This window comes from Prenolepis imparis, unplaced genomic scaffold (assembly GCF_030444845.1).
Source record: "Prenolepis imparis isolate NDT839.2.m4 unplaced genomic scaffold, iyPreImpa1.0 SCAF_32, whole genome shotgun sequence".
In the NCBI taxonomy this organism is placed as follows: Eukaryota; Metazoa; Arthropoda; class Insecta; order Hymenoptera; family Formicidae; genus Prenolepis; species Prenolepis imparis.
Genome location: NW_028141190.1, coordinates 1 through 16,645, shown reverse-complemented (window position 1 = coordinate 16,645; position 16,645 = coordinate 1). Strand labels below are relative to the sequence as shown.

Sequence of the window (16,645 nt, the reverse complement as noted above, 5' to 3'; positions counted from 1 at the left end):
GAGAGAGAGGCATCCGAGAATCGTTAAATAGGTGCCAAGCATCATAGTCGCTCTTGTCACACGCCGAGATAATTTGTCGCTTCACAAAAATTGTGGAATTTCCGCTGCAGAGCATGCATATGCAACGGAAACATTAGGCGATTTTGACGCCTAAAATAGGGAAATTTTGGTGCAGCAGAAGAATAAAGTTAAAAGGTTAAAATGGATTATTGAATTCGTGGAAAGGAAATGATTATATAGTTAAAAAAAGTAACACAAGAAGAACAAGATTATTATTTTCTGTAATTTTTTGACCTTGTGTACGATTGCAGTTTTCAAATTGCTCCAAAATTTTGAGAATTTTGCAATTAAAGTTGCAAAAAATAGTTATTTTAATTTAATCTTGTCATGCAACTACAATATATGACGTATCAAAGCAGTTTTATTGCAACCAAAATTCAATATGTTATTTAAGATTTTTAGTTCTTAAAAGGAATTTGTATAAAAAAAAGTATAAATGACGAAATTAATATAAATATCAAAGTTAATGTCAAGCTTGGATTTTTAAAAAAATTTATATATACAATTTAATTCAGCTAAAAGATCTGTAGATTTGTCAAAATAAAATATTAAATATCTCTAAATAAAATTGATTTTTTTATTTATGATTCTATTTTATATGTAAAATGATAAAGAGAACCAAGTCAAAAAATATGAGAGAAAAGATCATATTTCATTAAAAAAAAGATAGATTTAAAATTTCAGAATATATCTCTTCACCTCAAAAAAAAAAAACCGTGCTGATTACAGAAAATCCTCTTCGAAATCTCAAATAATCTTTATCTAACAATAAAACATTTTTTTATAAAACACATATTTTAGGATTTATTAAAAGTGATAATCTAATGACTTATATTCTCTCTCTTTCCTTCTATATATATATATTTTTTTTTTAATTATTCATTTATTTATCTATGTATCAAAATGTTGCGCTTATAATTTATGACAAAGATATGTGTGCATTGTGTATTGGAACGCAATCCCGGACGAACAATGCGCTTCGATAAAGAAACATTGGTGATCTGTTTGATGTATGTACGCGCATGCTCTTCCTTCACGCAGGGGTTGATTGGTTGCTGGACGGTCGAAGAAACCGCGGCTTGGGCGAGCTTTATATAAGGGTAGTATGACTTTGAAACTCCACCATTAGTTTTGATTATTGCGGCCAGGACGGATTTGCCGTTGTGTCACTGTGTCGCTGTCGTTGCCATCGCTCGTTCTCTCGAATTTTTTTTTTTTTTTTACAAATGAGGGAGACGGACAAGTTATTAATTTAGCTGTCGTTATCATCCGAATGTTTCGATTCTCTTCATCATAGAACAGGTGATTTCGCGATCTAACCGGAAATCCTATAGAAAAATGTTTTTGAATCTGAGCATCAAATCTGAGCTTCCGAACGATGTTCTCAATGTCGAGGAACAAGAGATGTTTGTTATTTATATTTTCACGGCCATCGTACTCGGTATCATCGGCTTCTTCGGATTCATCTTGAATCTGCTGGTCATCCTGACGATTGTCAAGAATGCCAACATACTATGGACACCCAACAATGTGATCCTCGTCAATATGGTTGTAAGTATTATTGCTGTATCACTCTATTCAATTGAATTTGCAGGTAATGATTAAGCGTAGAAATAAGCTTCTCTGTACTTCAAAGTGCAATTTTAACGATAATGCATTTTTTACGTTTGATAAAAACCTATATACAATTACAGATATCACAAAGAGAGATGAACATGCTTTTTACATTAAAACCAAATTGCGTATAAGTAATTTTTCCTACAAAATTAAGATTTGACTTAAGCTTAATTTAAACTTATGAAATTTAAGCTATTGAAATTTAAAAATAACATTTACATTTTCATCTTTCTATTATCTTTGTATCTAATTTAAATTAATTTTTATTTCGAATAATATGTAATAAAATTACGTTACTTAGATTTCACTGGTTCTTCAAAATATTTCCATATGCCTGAAAAAAGTTTCTCTACTGTGATTCGACATTGCTTGAAAAAAACTTCAATAAATCAAAGCAATGGATGACATATTATTATGCCATAATCTTTTGTGTCATTAGTCTTCTTTTGTAAATACACACATATACACACATATAATATTAATTATTAAATTCAGGAAAATAACATAAAGTATCCAAATTGTTGTTCTAAAATTAGGAAAGATAACTTTCAAATGCATAATTAATTACATGCGCGATGATAATCAACTAATGTAAATATAAATAGCTTTAAGAAGTTTTATATAACATTTGACACATTTATTGCAACAGGTTGGAGATTTTTTAGTAGCTGCACTGGGAAATCCCATCGCGATGACGTCAGCGATCGCTGGTGCATGGTATTGGAACCATAAAGTGTGTCTATGGTATATATCATTATTTTTATTATTCAAATGAATATATAATAAAGTAATATTTTTTGTCTTTATAAAGACAAAATTTTTTTTACTTTTTATGACAATAAAAATGTTGTCTATAATAATTAAAGGTGAATCTTAACAGAGCGTAAATATCGTGCAATACATTTTGGATGCGACTGATCAAAGATGATTATATATATGTGCGTTCGTAATATATTTCAGCGTTATATTTATTAATGATAAGTAATCGGTTAAACAGATTAAATGGAAATATCGAAACATCACGTTTAACTATGATATTTCCGTTGTTTAACCTGAATTTTATAGGTAATGTGCACATAATTATTTCATTATAATTGAATTCGACAAGAATTTTCCGGTTCAAATAATTCATGATTCATAAAATATATACATTGTGTGTGTATATACACATTATGTCCGAGATACACACACACATACGTTCACACGTAATTGTAAAATTTATAAATTACTTTTCTTCGTATCAGAATTTAAGAAAAAAATTTTTTTTACGAAATAAAAAAAATATGTACTATTTTAGTACTCAAATTTAAAATATTGAAACAAGAAAATCTGATTTGTATATACAGAGAACTCCATTTGAAACAATCTAAATAACCTGATATAGGCTTTCTAAAAAAATGTTTCGGAGAAAAATTTGTCTTTCATATTATTTTAATAATAGATTATTTCTATTATTTTTTAAATAAAATATATATTATCTCTTACATAAATCTATCTTCTTTTCAATTCTGTATATAAAAATATTAAAATGAGATTATTGACACAAGTGAATATGAAATATTTCATATATGTATATGCATATATCAAAATTGAAAAGTACCTTAACAAATATGTAAAAGTATTAATAATCCAGTTAGGACATATTTTTCATCGAGCGTAACTGCTTCTTCTTATTCAGAATTTTTATATCATATTCTTTCGATTAAAATATTTCAGAAATTATTAAAATAATCAAATATTTATAAGCACATTTGCTATATAATATGGATATAGAATTTTTTAGTTGCATTCAAAATACAGATAAACTCTCGATCCTCTGATTTTAAAATATAAATATAAAATGTTAAAAATTTCAAAACGTTTCCGGTCTTAGACACACATATACATCTAAGCATAGAAAGATTTTGTCAACTAAATATGATTTATTATTATTGTGATAAATATGATTTCTTATTATTGCGAGAAACTCTTCTCTTATCAATTTTAAACATAAACTTGAAAAATATTAAAAGAGTAATGAGTACAGCTATAAAATAATTTTTTTTCTTCCATTTCTCTGAAAATTTAAAACAAATCACATCTGTACACTTAGATAGGCGATATAAATTTTAGTCATCAACAGTCGTGAACAGCTGTTATCGCATGACTTTTTGTTGGCGCTAAAAGTGAAAGAAATCTTCACACTGTCTTAAACCGTTCAATCACAGCTGCCGATCTTTAATATTTTAAAAATGTCAATCTTTAAAAAAAAATATCTGACTGAGTATGCCATGCCAAAAAATGGCACACATGCTAAAAGAAATTCTAAAGTAAGATATAAAGTAGGAATACTCATTTTTTTATATAATCTCATTTTAGATTTGTATTTTTATATGTAGAATGATGACAAGAATTATTTTATATAAGAAAAAATATATAATTAAAAATATATAATTTTATACACTACAAAATTTGATACAAAAAAACATTTGATGAATGAAACTAAAATATATAATCCACGTTTTAGAAAATTTTATCCAATAGATTCATATTACATATAATTATGGCAACCAGATTCCCTATTTTAGGTACGCGTGGTTTATGACTACAATGGGATTCGCCAGTATCGGTAATTTAACGGTAATGGCAATAGAAAGGTTCCTGCTGGTGACATGTCCAATGAAGACATTATCAATAAGGTAATGAATTATTAATAATAAATTAACGCACATGAGATAAACACAAATAAATATGCACATATATATGTATATGTATACACATACACATATAAAAAATAAGAAAAAAAATGTATATAAATTAAAATTTTATGTTATGTTTAGACGCGAGTTTCAATCTTTAGTTAACATTTATCTTATTTACTTATTTAATTTATTTTGTAATTTGTTATTAAAAAAGCATGTTGTCAGCGAGAAATAAACTCCCGTTCCTATCATGTATAAAGATTTAAACTTTCAGACACATAATAATTCTTTTTTTCTTTATGAAACGGAATGTTGGAATTATATGGTACAAACATCACACAGTGAAATGATGATCAATTTGCGCATTCCTCGACTTTCCATCGCATACTTTCATCGCGACGTTCTCCAGGAAGCGCTGTTACTCGTCATACCTACGAAATAGCCATTAACACCTTCAAGACATAATTTCTACATAAATTTGCCCAGTTTATGACAAATAATTTAGTTAATGTGTTAAATATTTAACTAACACAACAATTTTTTGTCACCCTTCTATTGTTTATTGTAGAAGTAACGGAACGGAATACGGGAATAATAAACGTTTCCTGAATTTTAGGACATTTGGTCTCTTTACGTCGAGAGGATGTAAAATTATTTGCACGTGATAAACAATATTGTAGATATAAATCGTTTCAGGAAAATCACGATATGTTTCTATCGAACATTTTGACAAATTTTACGTAACGCGTTTTTTAATAATACAAAAAATACAGTATTGCCGTCTCAGTATTACTTCACAGATCCTTCATTATATTCGTGCCTTCGCAATTAACGATGAAAATGATCTCCTTGTTAACAATGTTGTCTAAAGACGATATAGTAACCGAGAAAAGGCTAAACGATTTTTAATCCTCTTTAACAATAAATCCGTTATTCCTCTGAGTTAAAAGTTTCATTAACGAGGTAGGGTTTCTGATCATACTGCATGTTGGATTATTCCGAAAAGAGAATTTATATATGACGTATTTCAATATTTTTATCTGGCCTTTGTGTTAAAAAGTCAAAAATTGAAAGATGTCTTCATATGAATCTCTTCATTCAAAAGTAGCTCTATGGTTTAAATTCATTGCTTCCTTCAACGAAAAACATCGAAATATTTAATAATTTTTTAATTGTAAAAAATGAAAAAAAGTACCGAAAATTAATTGCTTTTGAAAATTATTTCAAATTGTACTGTTATTGTTTTAAAAATGAGAATAAATAGCAAAGTGTTCTTTTGTTATTTTCTTATATTTAAGCTTTAACTTTTACTTCAATAAAATTAAATGTTTTTAAGTTTTTACTAAAATTTGTATTACAAAAGATTTTAATCTAGACGTTAAGAAATTATTTTAGAAAAATGATATGCACACTTTTGCGAAAAAAAGCAATTTTGAATGAATCAAAGAATAAATCCTTGAATTTTCACACTCTTTTTTAACATGTTGCATGAAAATTGTTGTTAATTATATGTTTTAGTACAAGTGAGACTTAATAATTGAAAAACTTTGTACAACTTTTATTCTATTATTTGAATGCGATATAATATTTTTAATTATAAAAAAAATGTTATAATTTATTTATGTTATAATTGAAACTAACAATACATATTATATTAGATTATTTTTTAAATTAATTTGTGTTTTTATAGAATTAAAATGTGAAATGCATGCTTTTTTCTCGCGTAATTATATTAATTTAAATTGAAAAACAAAGTATTATTATACATAAAATGTTTTTTACGCGAAAAGGTTCTTGTGTGGAAATAAATGCATTTTGCATTTTTATTTCTGTGTCAAAAAAATTCACATCTAAATGTGTTATAAATATATATTATGTGTTTATGTATTATAATGTATTACATGATAAATGGACAAAAGAAAAACAATAGAACGTACCTATATTCGTGAAGTTCAACTTGAGTCGCGTCTGATTATACGTATATCGAGTTTGATCACTGATCCCTACTTATAGAGATCAGTGAGTTTGATTCGCACATATTCGAATAATCAATAATTTCGGTATTTCAATTATTCTTTTATTATGCATTTTTTTAAAAATATTTAATAATTTTTTATTTAGTTAAATTTTATCCGCCAATTTATAAGAGAACGTAGCAATTTTACTTATGTTATTGTCTTTTCAAAGTTTAAATACGAGTCCCCCCGAAAAATAATTTAATTTTTTCAAGGATACGCTAAATTTTTGTATTTTATTTTAATTAATATAAATTTTTTAAACAAGGTTTAAGATTTTATTGACCAACACTGACTAAAATTAATTCTTATATTATAAGACTTTATTTGGGAATAATCTCAATTCGAGATTTATTTCCCGACTCCCCTCTAACCCCCCTATAAAATTATAGGCGAGAAAAATATAGATCCGAAAGTCGCTGAATAAATTTTTTAATATAAATTAAATCTGCCAGCAATAATATAATTATAATCATTATGTAACATTAATTTTAATATTTTATATAAGTTCTTGTCTCCTACATTAAATATTTATTCCTTCAAAAATTTGTCAATTCTTTGTCAATTCTTATAGACACGCTTACATATTGGCGCTTTTGGTTTGGATATATGCGCTCTCTTTGTCATTACCGCCGTTTTTCAATTGGGGCACTTATGGCCTGGAGGCCGGTAATATATCTTGCAGCGTATCCTGGGAAATACACGATCCTGAGACGCATAATGATTTTTACATCGGATTTATATTTATTTTTGGATTTTTCCTTCCTGTCACAATAATAATCAGCAGTTACTGCGGCATTATAAGGAGCTTGAAGAAAATGCGAAAAAGGATTGGTAAGTTTGCGCTAGACTTTTTTTATAATAGCAAGCTATAATAGCAAGCTTTTATAAAGCTTAGTTATACAAAGTTAAATACATATAATTTTTTTTCTACCTAAAACACACGATGTTAAATACAATTTTTGAAAAAAATATATTCTGAAAATTTGATAATGCAGTTTCAAGTTTATTTCTAATTCCTCTAATTGGATTCATATTTTTCTTATTATAGCTCAAAATAACAGACGAGAGAGGAAGATTACAATGATGGTGTACCTAATGATCATTGCTTTTCTAATCGCCTGGTTACCCTATGCCATTCTTGCACTCGCAGTTCAGTATTTCTATGTGAGTATATATATAATTATAAAACGTTTAACGCTCGAAAAGTATTCGTTGCGTGCTGATTTAATTAATTTATCAATTATGAATTAGAAATCGACATGCTAGGACATTTTCTATATACTCGTAAAAGGAGTAAATAACGTGATAATATTTTACTACGTATACATTCGAGTAGCAAAATTATTTTGTCCAATCGCGACGAAGTCGCGAAAAGATTGGGATCAAGGCGATCGCCTGGCTATAATAAGATTTAATCACCGACACGCCAATAGCTTCTCAATGCCTCGATCAATTTCTCTCCACGTATGGAGCGGACTTCGAAGGATTAGAAAAGCTCATAAAAAATTAGTCATACGTTAATATATTACAGGTACAAATCTCCCATGTCGTAGCGGTATTGCCTGCGCTTTTCGCAAAATCCTCCATCTGCTACAATCCTATAATATACGCAAGTTTGAATGTGCAGTTTTGTCGCACTTGGAAAAAAATGTTTTCCATCAATACGAATTCGAGAGTCAACAATACCACAGGAATGACGACAATAAGAATAAAAATGAAGAATATCAATCGCCCGTTGAAGTAAGTCAGACAGAAAGATAAAATTTAGTACCTTTTGTGGTCCGTCAATCCTCAGAGATGATGCACAGACTGGAAGGAAGATGCCAACAGTGGACCGATGAATAGGTAATGGAAGAATCTTTTTTCATCGTTCATCCTGTAATTATTAAAGAAAAACAGCCTGTAAAAAATAGATCCGTATAAGAAAAGAGATTTCTTTCATACAAATGTATTTTTTTTTTACTCTATTTTTGCATCTGTTTGCGATAATTTTTTCGACGCGCAAAGTTTCACATTTTGCTAAATCCAAGATTGCTTTTTTATGAAAAAATTGCGCGGTGAACCAAATAAATTATTCTTTAGTACAGCATTTACATCAGAATTTATTTGTATCTATTTGTATTTTATTTATATTGTATATATATAAATTTTGTGTATATATATTTTTTGTACATTCTATGTTTAGATTGACAGTTCAGATAAATATTATATTGTAAATATTATATTATATTGATTCCCGTTTCTGTAAAAATTTTAGTACAGGCAAATGAAAAGTAAAAATATTTATTCTATTATATTACATTTTTAAAAAATCCAACATTTGTTTTAAAAAATATTAGACTAAACAAAAAGTTCTTTTGAAATCAAGTCAAGTTCTTTTTATATATAAAATCAAAATTTTATTGAATATTTAATTATTTATTATTTGGCCCGACTATATGTTCCGCCATCTTTCGGGTAGACAAAAAATACATCTTAAAAAATATATCTCGGCCAGAACAAAATGCATAATTATTTATTGTCTTCCATTTTTAAACTTGTGCCAAACCAAATGTAAAAAAAACACAATCAATCCTTCATATTTTTTTATTTAACTTTTAAACAATTATGTATGCACGTGCACAGTTACGTATATTATTTTACGTATATTACGTTATTACGTATATTACGTTATGTATACAGAGTGAAGCGAAGCGTACTCGAGATCAAACGGCCCTCAATCAAAGAGGACATTTGCCCTCTTTGATCAACCCGATATATTGTATTGCCGCGAGCTCTAATGCCATTCTCGTTAGATACATCTTTGTGCTTATCCTTTGACAAAAAATCTATCATAAAAGATGAATTCAACGTATAAAAGATGCAATATTCGCTCGAAGAGCGAAACTTTGAACGTACAAATGTTTTCAACACATACGCTTCCTAGCGCGAATTGAATAGTTCGATTTATTATCATTGATTTTATAAGAGAGGAACAGAATGTGAAATAAACATGCCCATATAAAGTAAAGTTGCAAGAAATAGATATAATAAATATATGTATATATGTATGTTCACATCACACATTGATTGTGCGTTATTAAAATAAAAAAATTCACATATCTATTGATATATCTGTTCAATGATTAATTTTAACTTAAATTGATACTGATCGATATGTAATCGATTACTCTATACATAATATATATATATATATATATATATGTGATTGACAAGTATGTGTTATCTTGATTTCTTATTGATGTTACTGTATAAAAATATCAGCTGCATAAAGAATAATATAAAGAACTTATGAATAACATATAAATAGCTCAATGCAAGGTGTTCGGTCTATCACCCTGAAAACTCGAGTTCAAGTCTATCGGTATATATATATATATATTTTTTTATATTTATTATTATTGGAATATATAGAAATTATTAAAAATATATATTTTTAAAGGCGATACTTAAGAATTTTTAAATATTGAAAATATTTCAATAATTTTACAACTACAAACACATTGTATATATAAATGCAAAAAATTCGGTGAATAAATTAATCCAGTAATAAATCTATCTCTCTAAATCAGTAATCAATATATATATATATATATATACATATATATATATATATATATATATATATATATCAGGGATCCGGACCGAAACAAAATTAGGGTTCGGTTTCGGTTACGGTTAAATAAAATATTGAATAACTGTTCCGGTTCCAGTTTCGGTTTTTTGATAAATAAAAAAACCGAAACCGTTTAAATTATGATTTTTTCGATTACGGTTCCGGTTTTTAAAAATTTTTACTTTTTGTTTTTCTAATTAAATTAATTTCTAAGTTATATTACTTTAAAAAATTATTATTAATTTTTATGACATAAATAAACAACACTTCATATTATACATAAAAATATATTTAGATATAGGTATATATAATATAGATACATATATAAATATATTTTCATATGTCATAAAAATTAATAATAATTTTTTAGAGTAATATAATTTATATATACTTTATATATATACCTATATATATATATATATATATATATATATATATATATATATATATAAACAGAAAATATAATATCTTCACAGCTATCATTATTGCGATAATACACGTTTCAGAATATTTAAAAAATAATTATAATTAAGCAATTATTGTAAATGACCCAACTGGCTTAATTGATCTTTCTTAATTCGATATCATATATAAATATACAGACTACGTTTCGACCTTTGGTTCAGGTCCTTATCAAATCTAAAATTAAAGGATAATATTTCTAAAAATATTTTATTTATATTATGATTATTTTATACATTTTAAATATATAAGAAGATATATGCGTATCTAAAAAACAATAAATATATGCCGAATATTTATGTCTACGTAATAAATAATACATATAACATATACATAAAAAATAATATATCTGTCTGAATAGCTTAGAGGTAAGAGCAGTCGCCCGGCAAGCGAAAGACTTGGGTTCGATTCCCGATTCAGCGACTTTCGGACCAATATTTTTCTCACTTAAGAAAAATTTGTAATTAATAATTTCAAGTTGTACTTTATAAAGACCACAATCATATGGTCGATAAAGTCATAGCTTAGACAAATTCATTGGCTAGTGTGGTCGATTAATTTAACTACCCTGTTGATTAATTTACTAGCGATATATAAAAAATAAAAAACATATTTAAATTTGCTCCTGGACCTAATCATGGAGCCTACCCGTATAGATGATTTTCCAACTGTTTAGTATACGCCGGCGGATATACAAGGCGTTATTTACAAATAACTATATAAAAGCAAAAAGAGAAAAATATTGTTTCGAAGGGTCTGAATAGCTTAGAGGTAAGAGCAGTCGCCCGGCAAGCGAAAGACTCGGGTTCGATTCCCGATTCAGCGACTTTCGGACCAATATTTTTCTCACTTAAGAAAAATTTGTAATTAATAATTTCAAGTTGTACTTTATAAAGACCACAATCATATGGTCGATAAAGTCATAGCTTAGACAAATTCATTGGCTAGTGTGGTCGATTAATTTAACTACCCTGTTGATTAATTTACTAGCGATATATAAAAAATAAAAAACATATTTAAATTTGCTCCTGGACCTAATCATGGAGCCTACCCGTATAGATGATTTTCCAACTGTTTAGTATACGCCGGCGGATATACAAGGCGTTATTTACAAATAACTATATAAAAGCAAAAAGAGAAAAATATTGTTTCGAAGGGTCTGAATAGCTTAGAGGTAAGAGCAGTCGCCCGGCAAGCGAAAGACTCGGGTTCGATTCCCGATTCAGCGACTTTCGGACCAATATTTTTCTCACTTAAGAAAAATTTGTAATTAATAATTTCAAGTTGTACTTTATAAAGACCACAATCATATGGTCGATAAAGTCATAGCTTAGACAAATTCATTGGCTAGTGTGGTCGATTAATTTAACTACCCTGTTGATAAAAAATAATAAAAAACAAAAAAAAAGTTATGTCATCCCAAGTTTTGAACCTTGGATCGATCCCCACAGTTACTACTCTTGTGTTCTCCCGCTGCGCCAGCGGTACTAATCAAAACTGTGTCTTTCTTTAGGCCTTATAACAAACATGAAAATTTCTCTAAATATCCAATATAAAAAAAAAAAAAATATTACTTACAAGGCGCATTGGACGAAAAGCTCGAACACGGATCAACTTAAATTCAATACAGATTCACTATAAAAAAGGAGATCAAAATCGGTAAAGAGTCAACCGCGATCTCTCCTTGAAAGTATTGTTAAAAAGTTACAGAATAGGGGTGCAGGGTCTTTTGGTAAAGTTAACGGAGTTTAGCACGGACTCGAACCAGGGGCAAAGTGTGTCGGTAAGGGGCAAAGTCTGTCGCACGGAAATGCCGGTCTTGCCTTTTTCAGACCTTTGGCTATCTGTCTATTAATCTGTGACGAGACGCAGTAATTAGAAGAGCTCTCCATCTTCGTCTAATTATTACGATTTCTCATCATGGAGACCTACGAGTGGGGTAAAAAATTGTTTGGATTTTTTCTGCAATATTTTGCAGTTCTTTAAATTTTAAAGAATATTTAAATTTTAAATATATAATTAATTAAAAATACATGGTTCAATTTATTTATAATTTTATATCATAAAAGTAATGAAATCTTATGTTATAATATAATCATGCGAATTATACATGTATGCATACATGCATATATGCATACATATATAATTTGAAATTACAAATTATATATTCAAGTATTATATATATTCAAATATGTATAATTTGCAATTTCAAATTAATTCGTTTTACAGCAATAGTGTGAAATATTAAATTTGAGAAATACCAAAACTTTTGCTTGTTTTAAAAAATTAAATTGTGTGGAATAAAATGTTTCATAAAAGTTTTTTATTATAGACTAGGAATAAAATAAACTTGAGATAGTCTATTGTATGAATATTTCATGAGTGTATAAAATGAGAATATAATTATATAATTTTATTTTTACTATTTTAATTGTATATATGCGCACATATATATAATATATATTCATCCGTGCGCGTACGTGTATATATATGTTAAAATGTAAAATATCGCACATAAAATATATATATATATATATATATATATATATATATATCTTTTTTTAAATTTATTTTAATGGATTAATTTATATACGCGAAATGTATTTCTTATCTATAATTTATAGATATAAGATGTGTGGACACACATGCGTAAAAAATGATTTTAGATTTTACTTCTAGAAATGAAAGTGGATGTATTTAGCACGGACATGAACCAAATAATCGATGGTATCGAAAAGTGGATGTGGATACGTAGTTCCAATTCCTAAAAGTGGATGCACGGCGCTGCTGTACGGCCTAATAAAAGCGTCCCACGAAAATCGCCGGCATGGCCTCTCTCAGGCTTCTCTCTGGTTAGACATAGAGATACCCGATAAGTATTTAATCGACGCGGTAATCGGCGGGGTTACGGACGAAAATGTCGCGAGAACAATACGATCCGCGCAACATTGCAACGCGAACGAGTTATATGCATATACGACGACGTTAGGAAATCTTCCATCTAAGAACGAAAAGAATAAAACGGCATTGCAAACAAAGAAACGGTCGAAAATATCAGGCGTCAAAATCTTTATCCGCGAGCCAATCGAGCACGGTGAACGACGAAAACGCTAAATCGCCGAGTGATAAAATCACCGCGGAAAATGAGGTTAAGCCACGACCCGAATGTTACAACTGCGGGAAAATCGGACACATCGCAAGAAAATGCCGTATGCCGCGCGTGGAATGTAACCGGTGTAAACGTAAGTTTTGCTTGATAATTGTTGATCTGATACGTTGATCTGTAACATATAAATAGAATAAAAATTGTAGTAGTATAATAGAAAAAAAATTGTAGCAAAATAATTAGTTTTTCAAACAATTATTATTGTATTAGATTTTATTTTGTTAGATATATAGATTTTATTTAAATTTTGATTTAATAAAATTAATAAATTTTGATTTAATGGGGGAGGGCACTCATAAATAAATAATAAATAATAAATAACATAAATAATATAAATCTATATATATAAGTTCCGTCCGTCTGTCTGTCTGACCGCGAACTACTTCCACATTTGTGGACCGATTTTCTCGAAATTGGTACCAAAGTGTTGCAAATTTTTCGGGGATTGCTACTAATGTGGTTTTTTTTTAGTTTCTACCCACCCACGCACACCCACCCACGCATTCACGCATTTATTGACCGATTTTCACGAAATTGGTACCAAAATTTCGCAAATTTTTCGTAGATGACGATGTGTTTTTTTTAGTTTTATACCCCCACCCACGCACCCACCCACGCACTCACCCACGTATATTCACATATTCATTGACAGATTTTCACGAAATTGGTACCATAATTTTGCAAATTTTTCGGGGATCTTTAATTTGTGGTTTTTTAAAGGTTTTTTTAAGTTTACACCCACCACGCACACCCACCCACGCATTCACGCATTTATTGACCGATTTTCGACCGAAAGGTACTTTATATATCTATATGGTTTTTTTAAGTTTTATATCCCTACTCATCCACCCACGCAGCAATTCATCAATTCATATATTTCTTGACCGATTTTCTCGAAATTGGTGTATTCACATGTTCATTGACAGATTTTTATATAATCTATATATATACATATAAGTACCTTTGTGGTTTTTTTTAAGTTTTATATCCCCACTCATTCACCCACGCAGCAATCCATCAATTCATATATTTGTTGACCGATTTTATCAAAATTGATATTAAATTTTTTTAAAATTTTTGGGGCTGACTACTGTTTTTTTTAAATTTTTATACTACGATCAACCCACCCACGCATCTACCCACGCATTCAAAAATATATTTACTGATTTTATAGAAATTGTTAAGAAAATTTTCCAAATTTTTCGAGGATGGCTATTATGTGATTTTTTTAAGTTTTGCTCACCAACCCACCCACCCATGCACCCATCCATCAACTCATATATTTGTTGACCGATTTTATAGAAATTGGTACCAAAATTTTTAAATTTTTTCGGGAATGGCGACAATGATGGTTTTTTAAAGTTTATAACCCCAAATCACGCACCCATCCACGCGCGCGCGCATTTATGGACTGATTTTCACCAAATTGGTATCAAAATGTTTAAAATTATTATGTTTGCGATGATCGATGAAAAATTTGGATTTTTATAAAATTTTAATTTTAAAAAAATATGTATATTTTTTGAAGATTTCTACACCATTTTGTTTAGAATGTTCCAAAACATTGAAATATAAAATTTTATTAAATACATGAAATATATTTTTTTGAAGATTTATACAACATTGTGTTTAAAATGTTTTAAAACATTGAGATATAAAATATTATTAAATACATGTATGTATTCATCCACATTTATCCATTTTATATCTACACACACACACACAAACATAGATATATAGATATAGATACACATAGCGTTAAAAAATTAAATCTTATGTAATAATCTATATATAGTTTATATTTTTTGACGTGAGTAATTTAATGACTATTTGCTGGTTCACATATTAAATGTCATTTATTTAATGAAATAAATAGACTGATTAAAAAATAAAATAAGTATTATCATGGATAATTTATTAAATAAAATAAATCAAATAAATGTGAGAATATAATGAATGAAAATAATGGCATTGAACAGAGTGAAATAGTTAGAGAATGTGAGAATGTAATGAATGAAAATAATAGCATTAGCCAAGGCGACGAATATGAAAATGGTAAATATTAAAAAATAATTAATTAGTTAATTTATAAAAAATAATTTTATTTAATGTAATTGTACACACATACTTTATTGTTTAAAAAATTGCAGTACTTCAAGATGAGCTTGATTATTTATTAATAAATAATCAAGATGAGCTTGATTATTTATTAATAAATAAATCCAATGAAAGTGAAAATGCAATAATAAATGAAAATAATGGAGATGAAATGAAAAGTATTACAATCGAAGAAACAACTGGACAAAGCGAAATGGATAAAGAAATTATGGAATTTAAAAATGGTAAATAGTAAAAAATAATAAATTTTTGACAAAAAAGTTATTTATTTAAATTTTAATAAATTTTTAATAATTATTTTATCATTACTAATCTAACTAATTTAGATCTGTGTGAATAATTTACTAAAATTATTAATTTAAATTTTAATAAATTTTTAATAATTATAACATTTACTAATCTAACTATTTTACATCTGTGTGAATAATTTACTAGCTATTGTATATCGCTAATCTAGCTATTGTATATCTCTAAACATTGTTTTTAAATTAATATCTACATATAAAATTAATAAAAATACAATAAAATATAAAATAAATAATTTAAAAACAATTATAAATTTATATTCTTATTTCTATTAATTTTAATATCATTATTTTAATCTTTTTATTATTAGTAATATCTATAGATAATTTCTATTATTTTTAATATCACTATATAATTTTTAAAATTATTATTAATAATCATATAAACTAATTTAATTTATAATTAAAAAATTTCAGTATTAGAAGATGGACTAGATCATTTATTAATTAATGCAATAATTGAATTTGAAAAACAAATGGAGTATAAGAAGAAAGAATGTAAAAAGGAGAATAAAAAAGAAAATAATAAGCGTAAAGATGACAACGATGATAATAAGAAGAAGAAACATAAAAAATAGTACTCTGCGTTGATACCACTGCTT

General features: G+C 27.7%; 1 protein-coding gene across 1 annotated transcript; it reads left to right on the top strand.

Annotated features, from left to right (window-relative positions):
- Positions 1-1,398: 1,398 nt before the first annotated feature.
- On the top strand, positions 1,399-8,116 carry LOC145946965 (rhodopsin-like; the record flags this gene model as incomplete). The annotated part of the gene is made up of 6 exons (XM_083056721.1): positions 1,399-1,611; positions 2,327-2,421; positions 4,245-4,355; positions 6,948-7,207; positions 7,425-7,540; positions 7,908-8,116. Coding segments are annotated over exons 1-6 (1,004 nt in total), but the record flags the coding sequence as incomplete, so codon positions are not given.
- Positions 8,117-16,645: the final 8,529 nt, after the last annotated feature.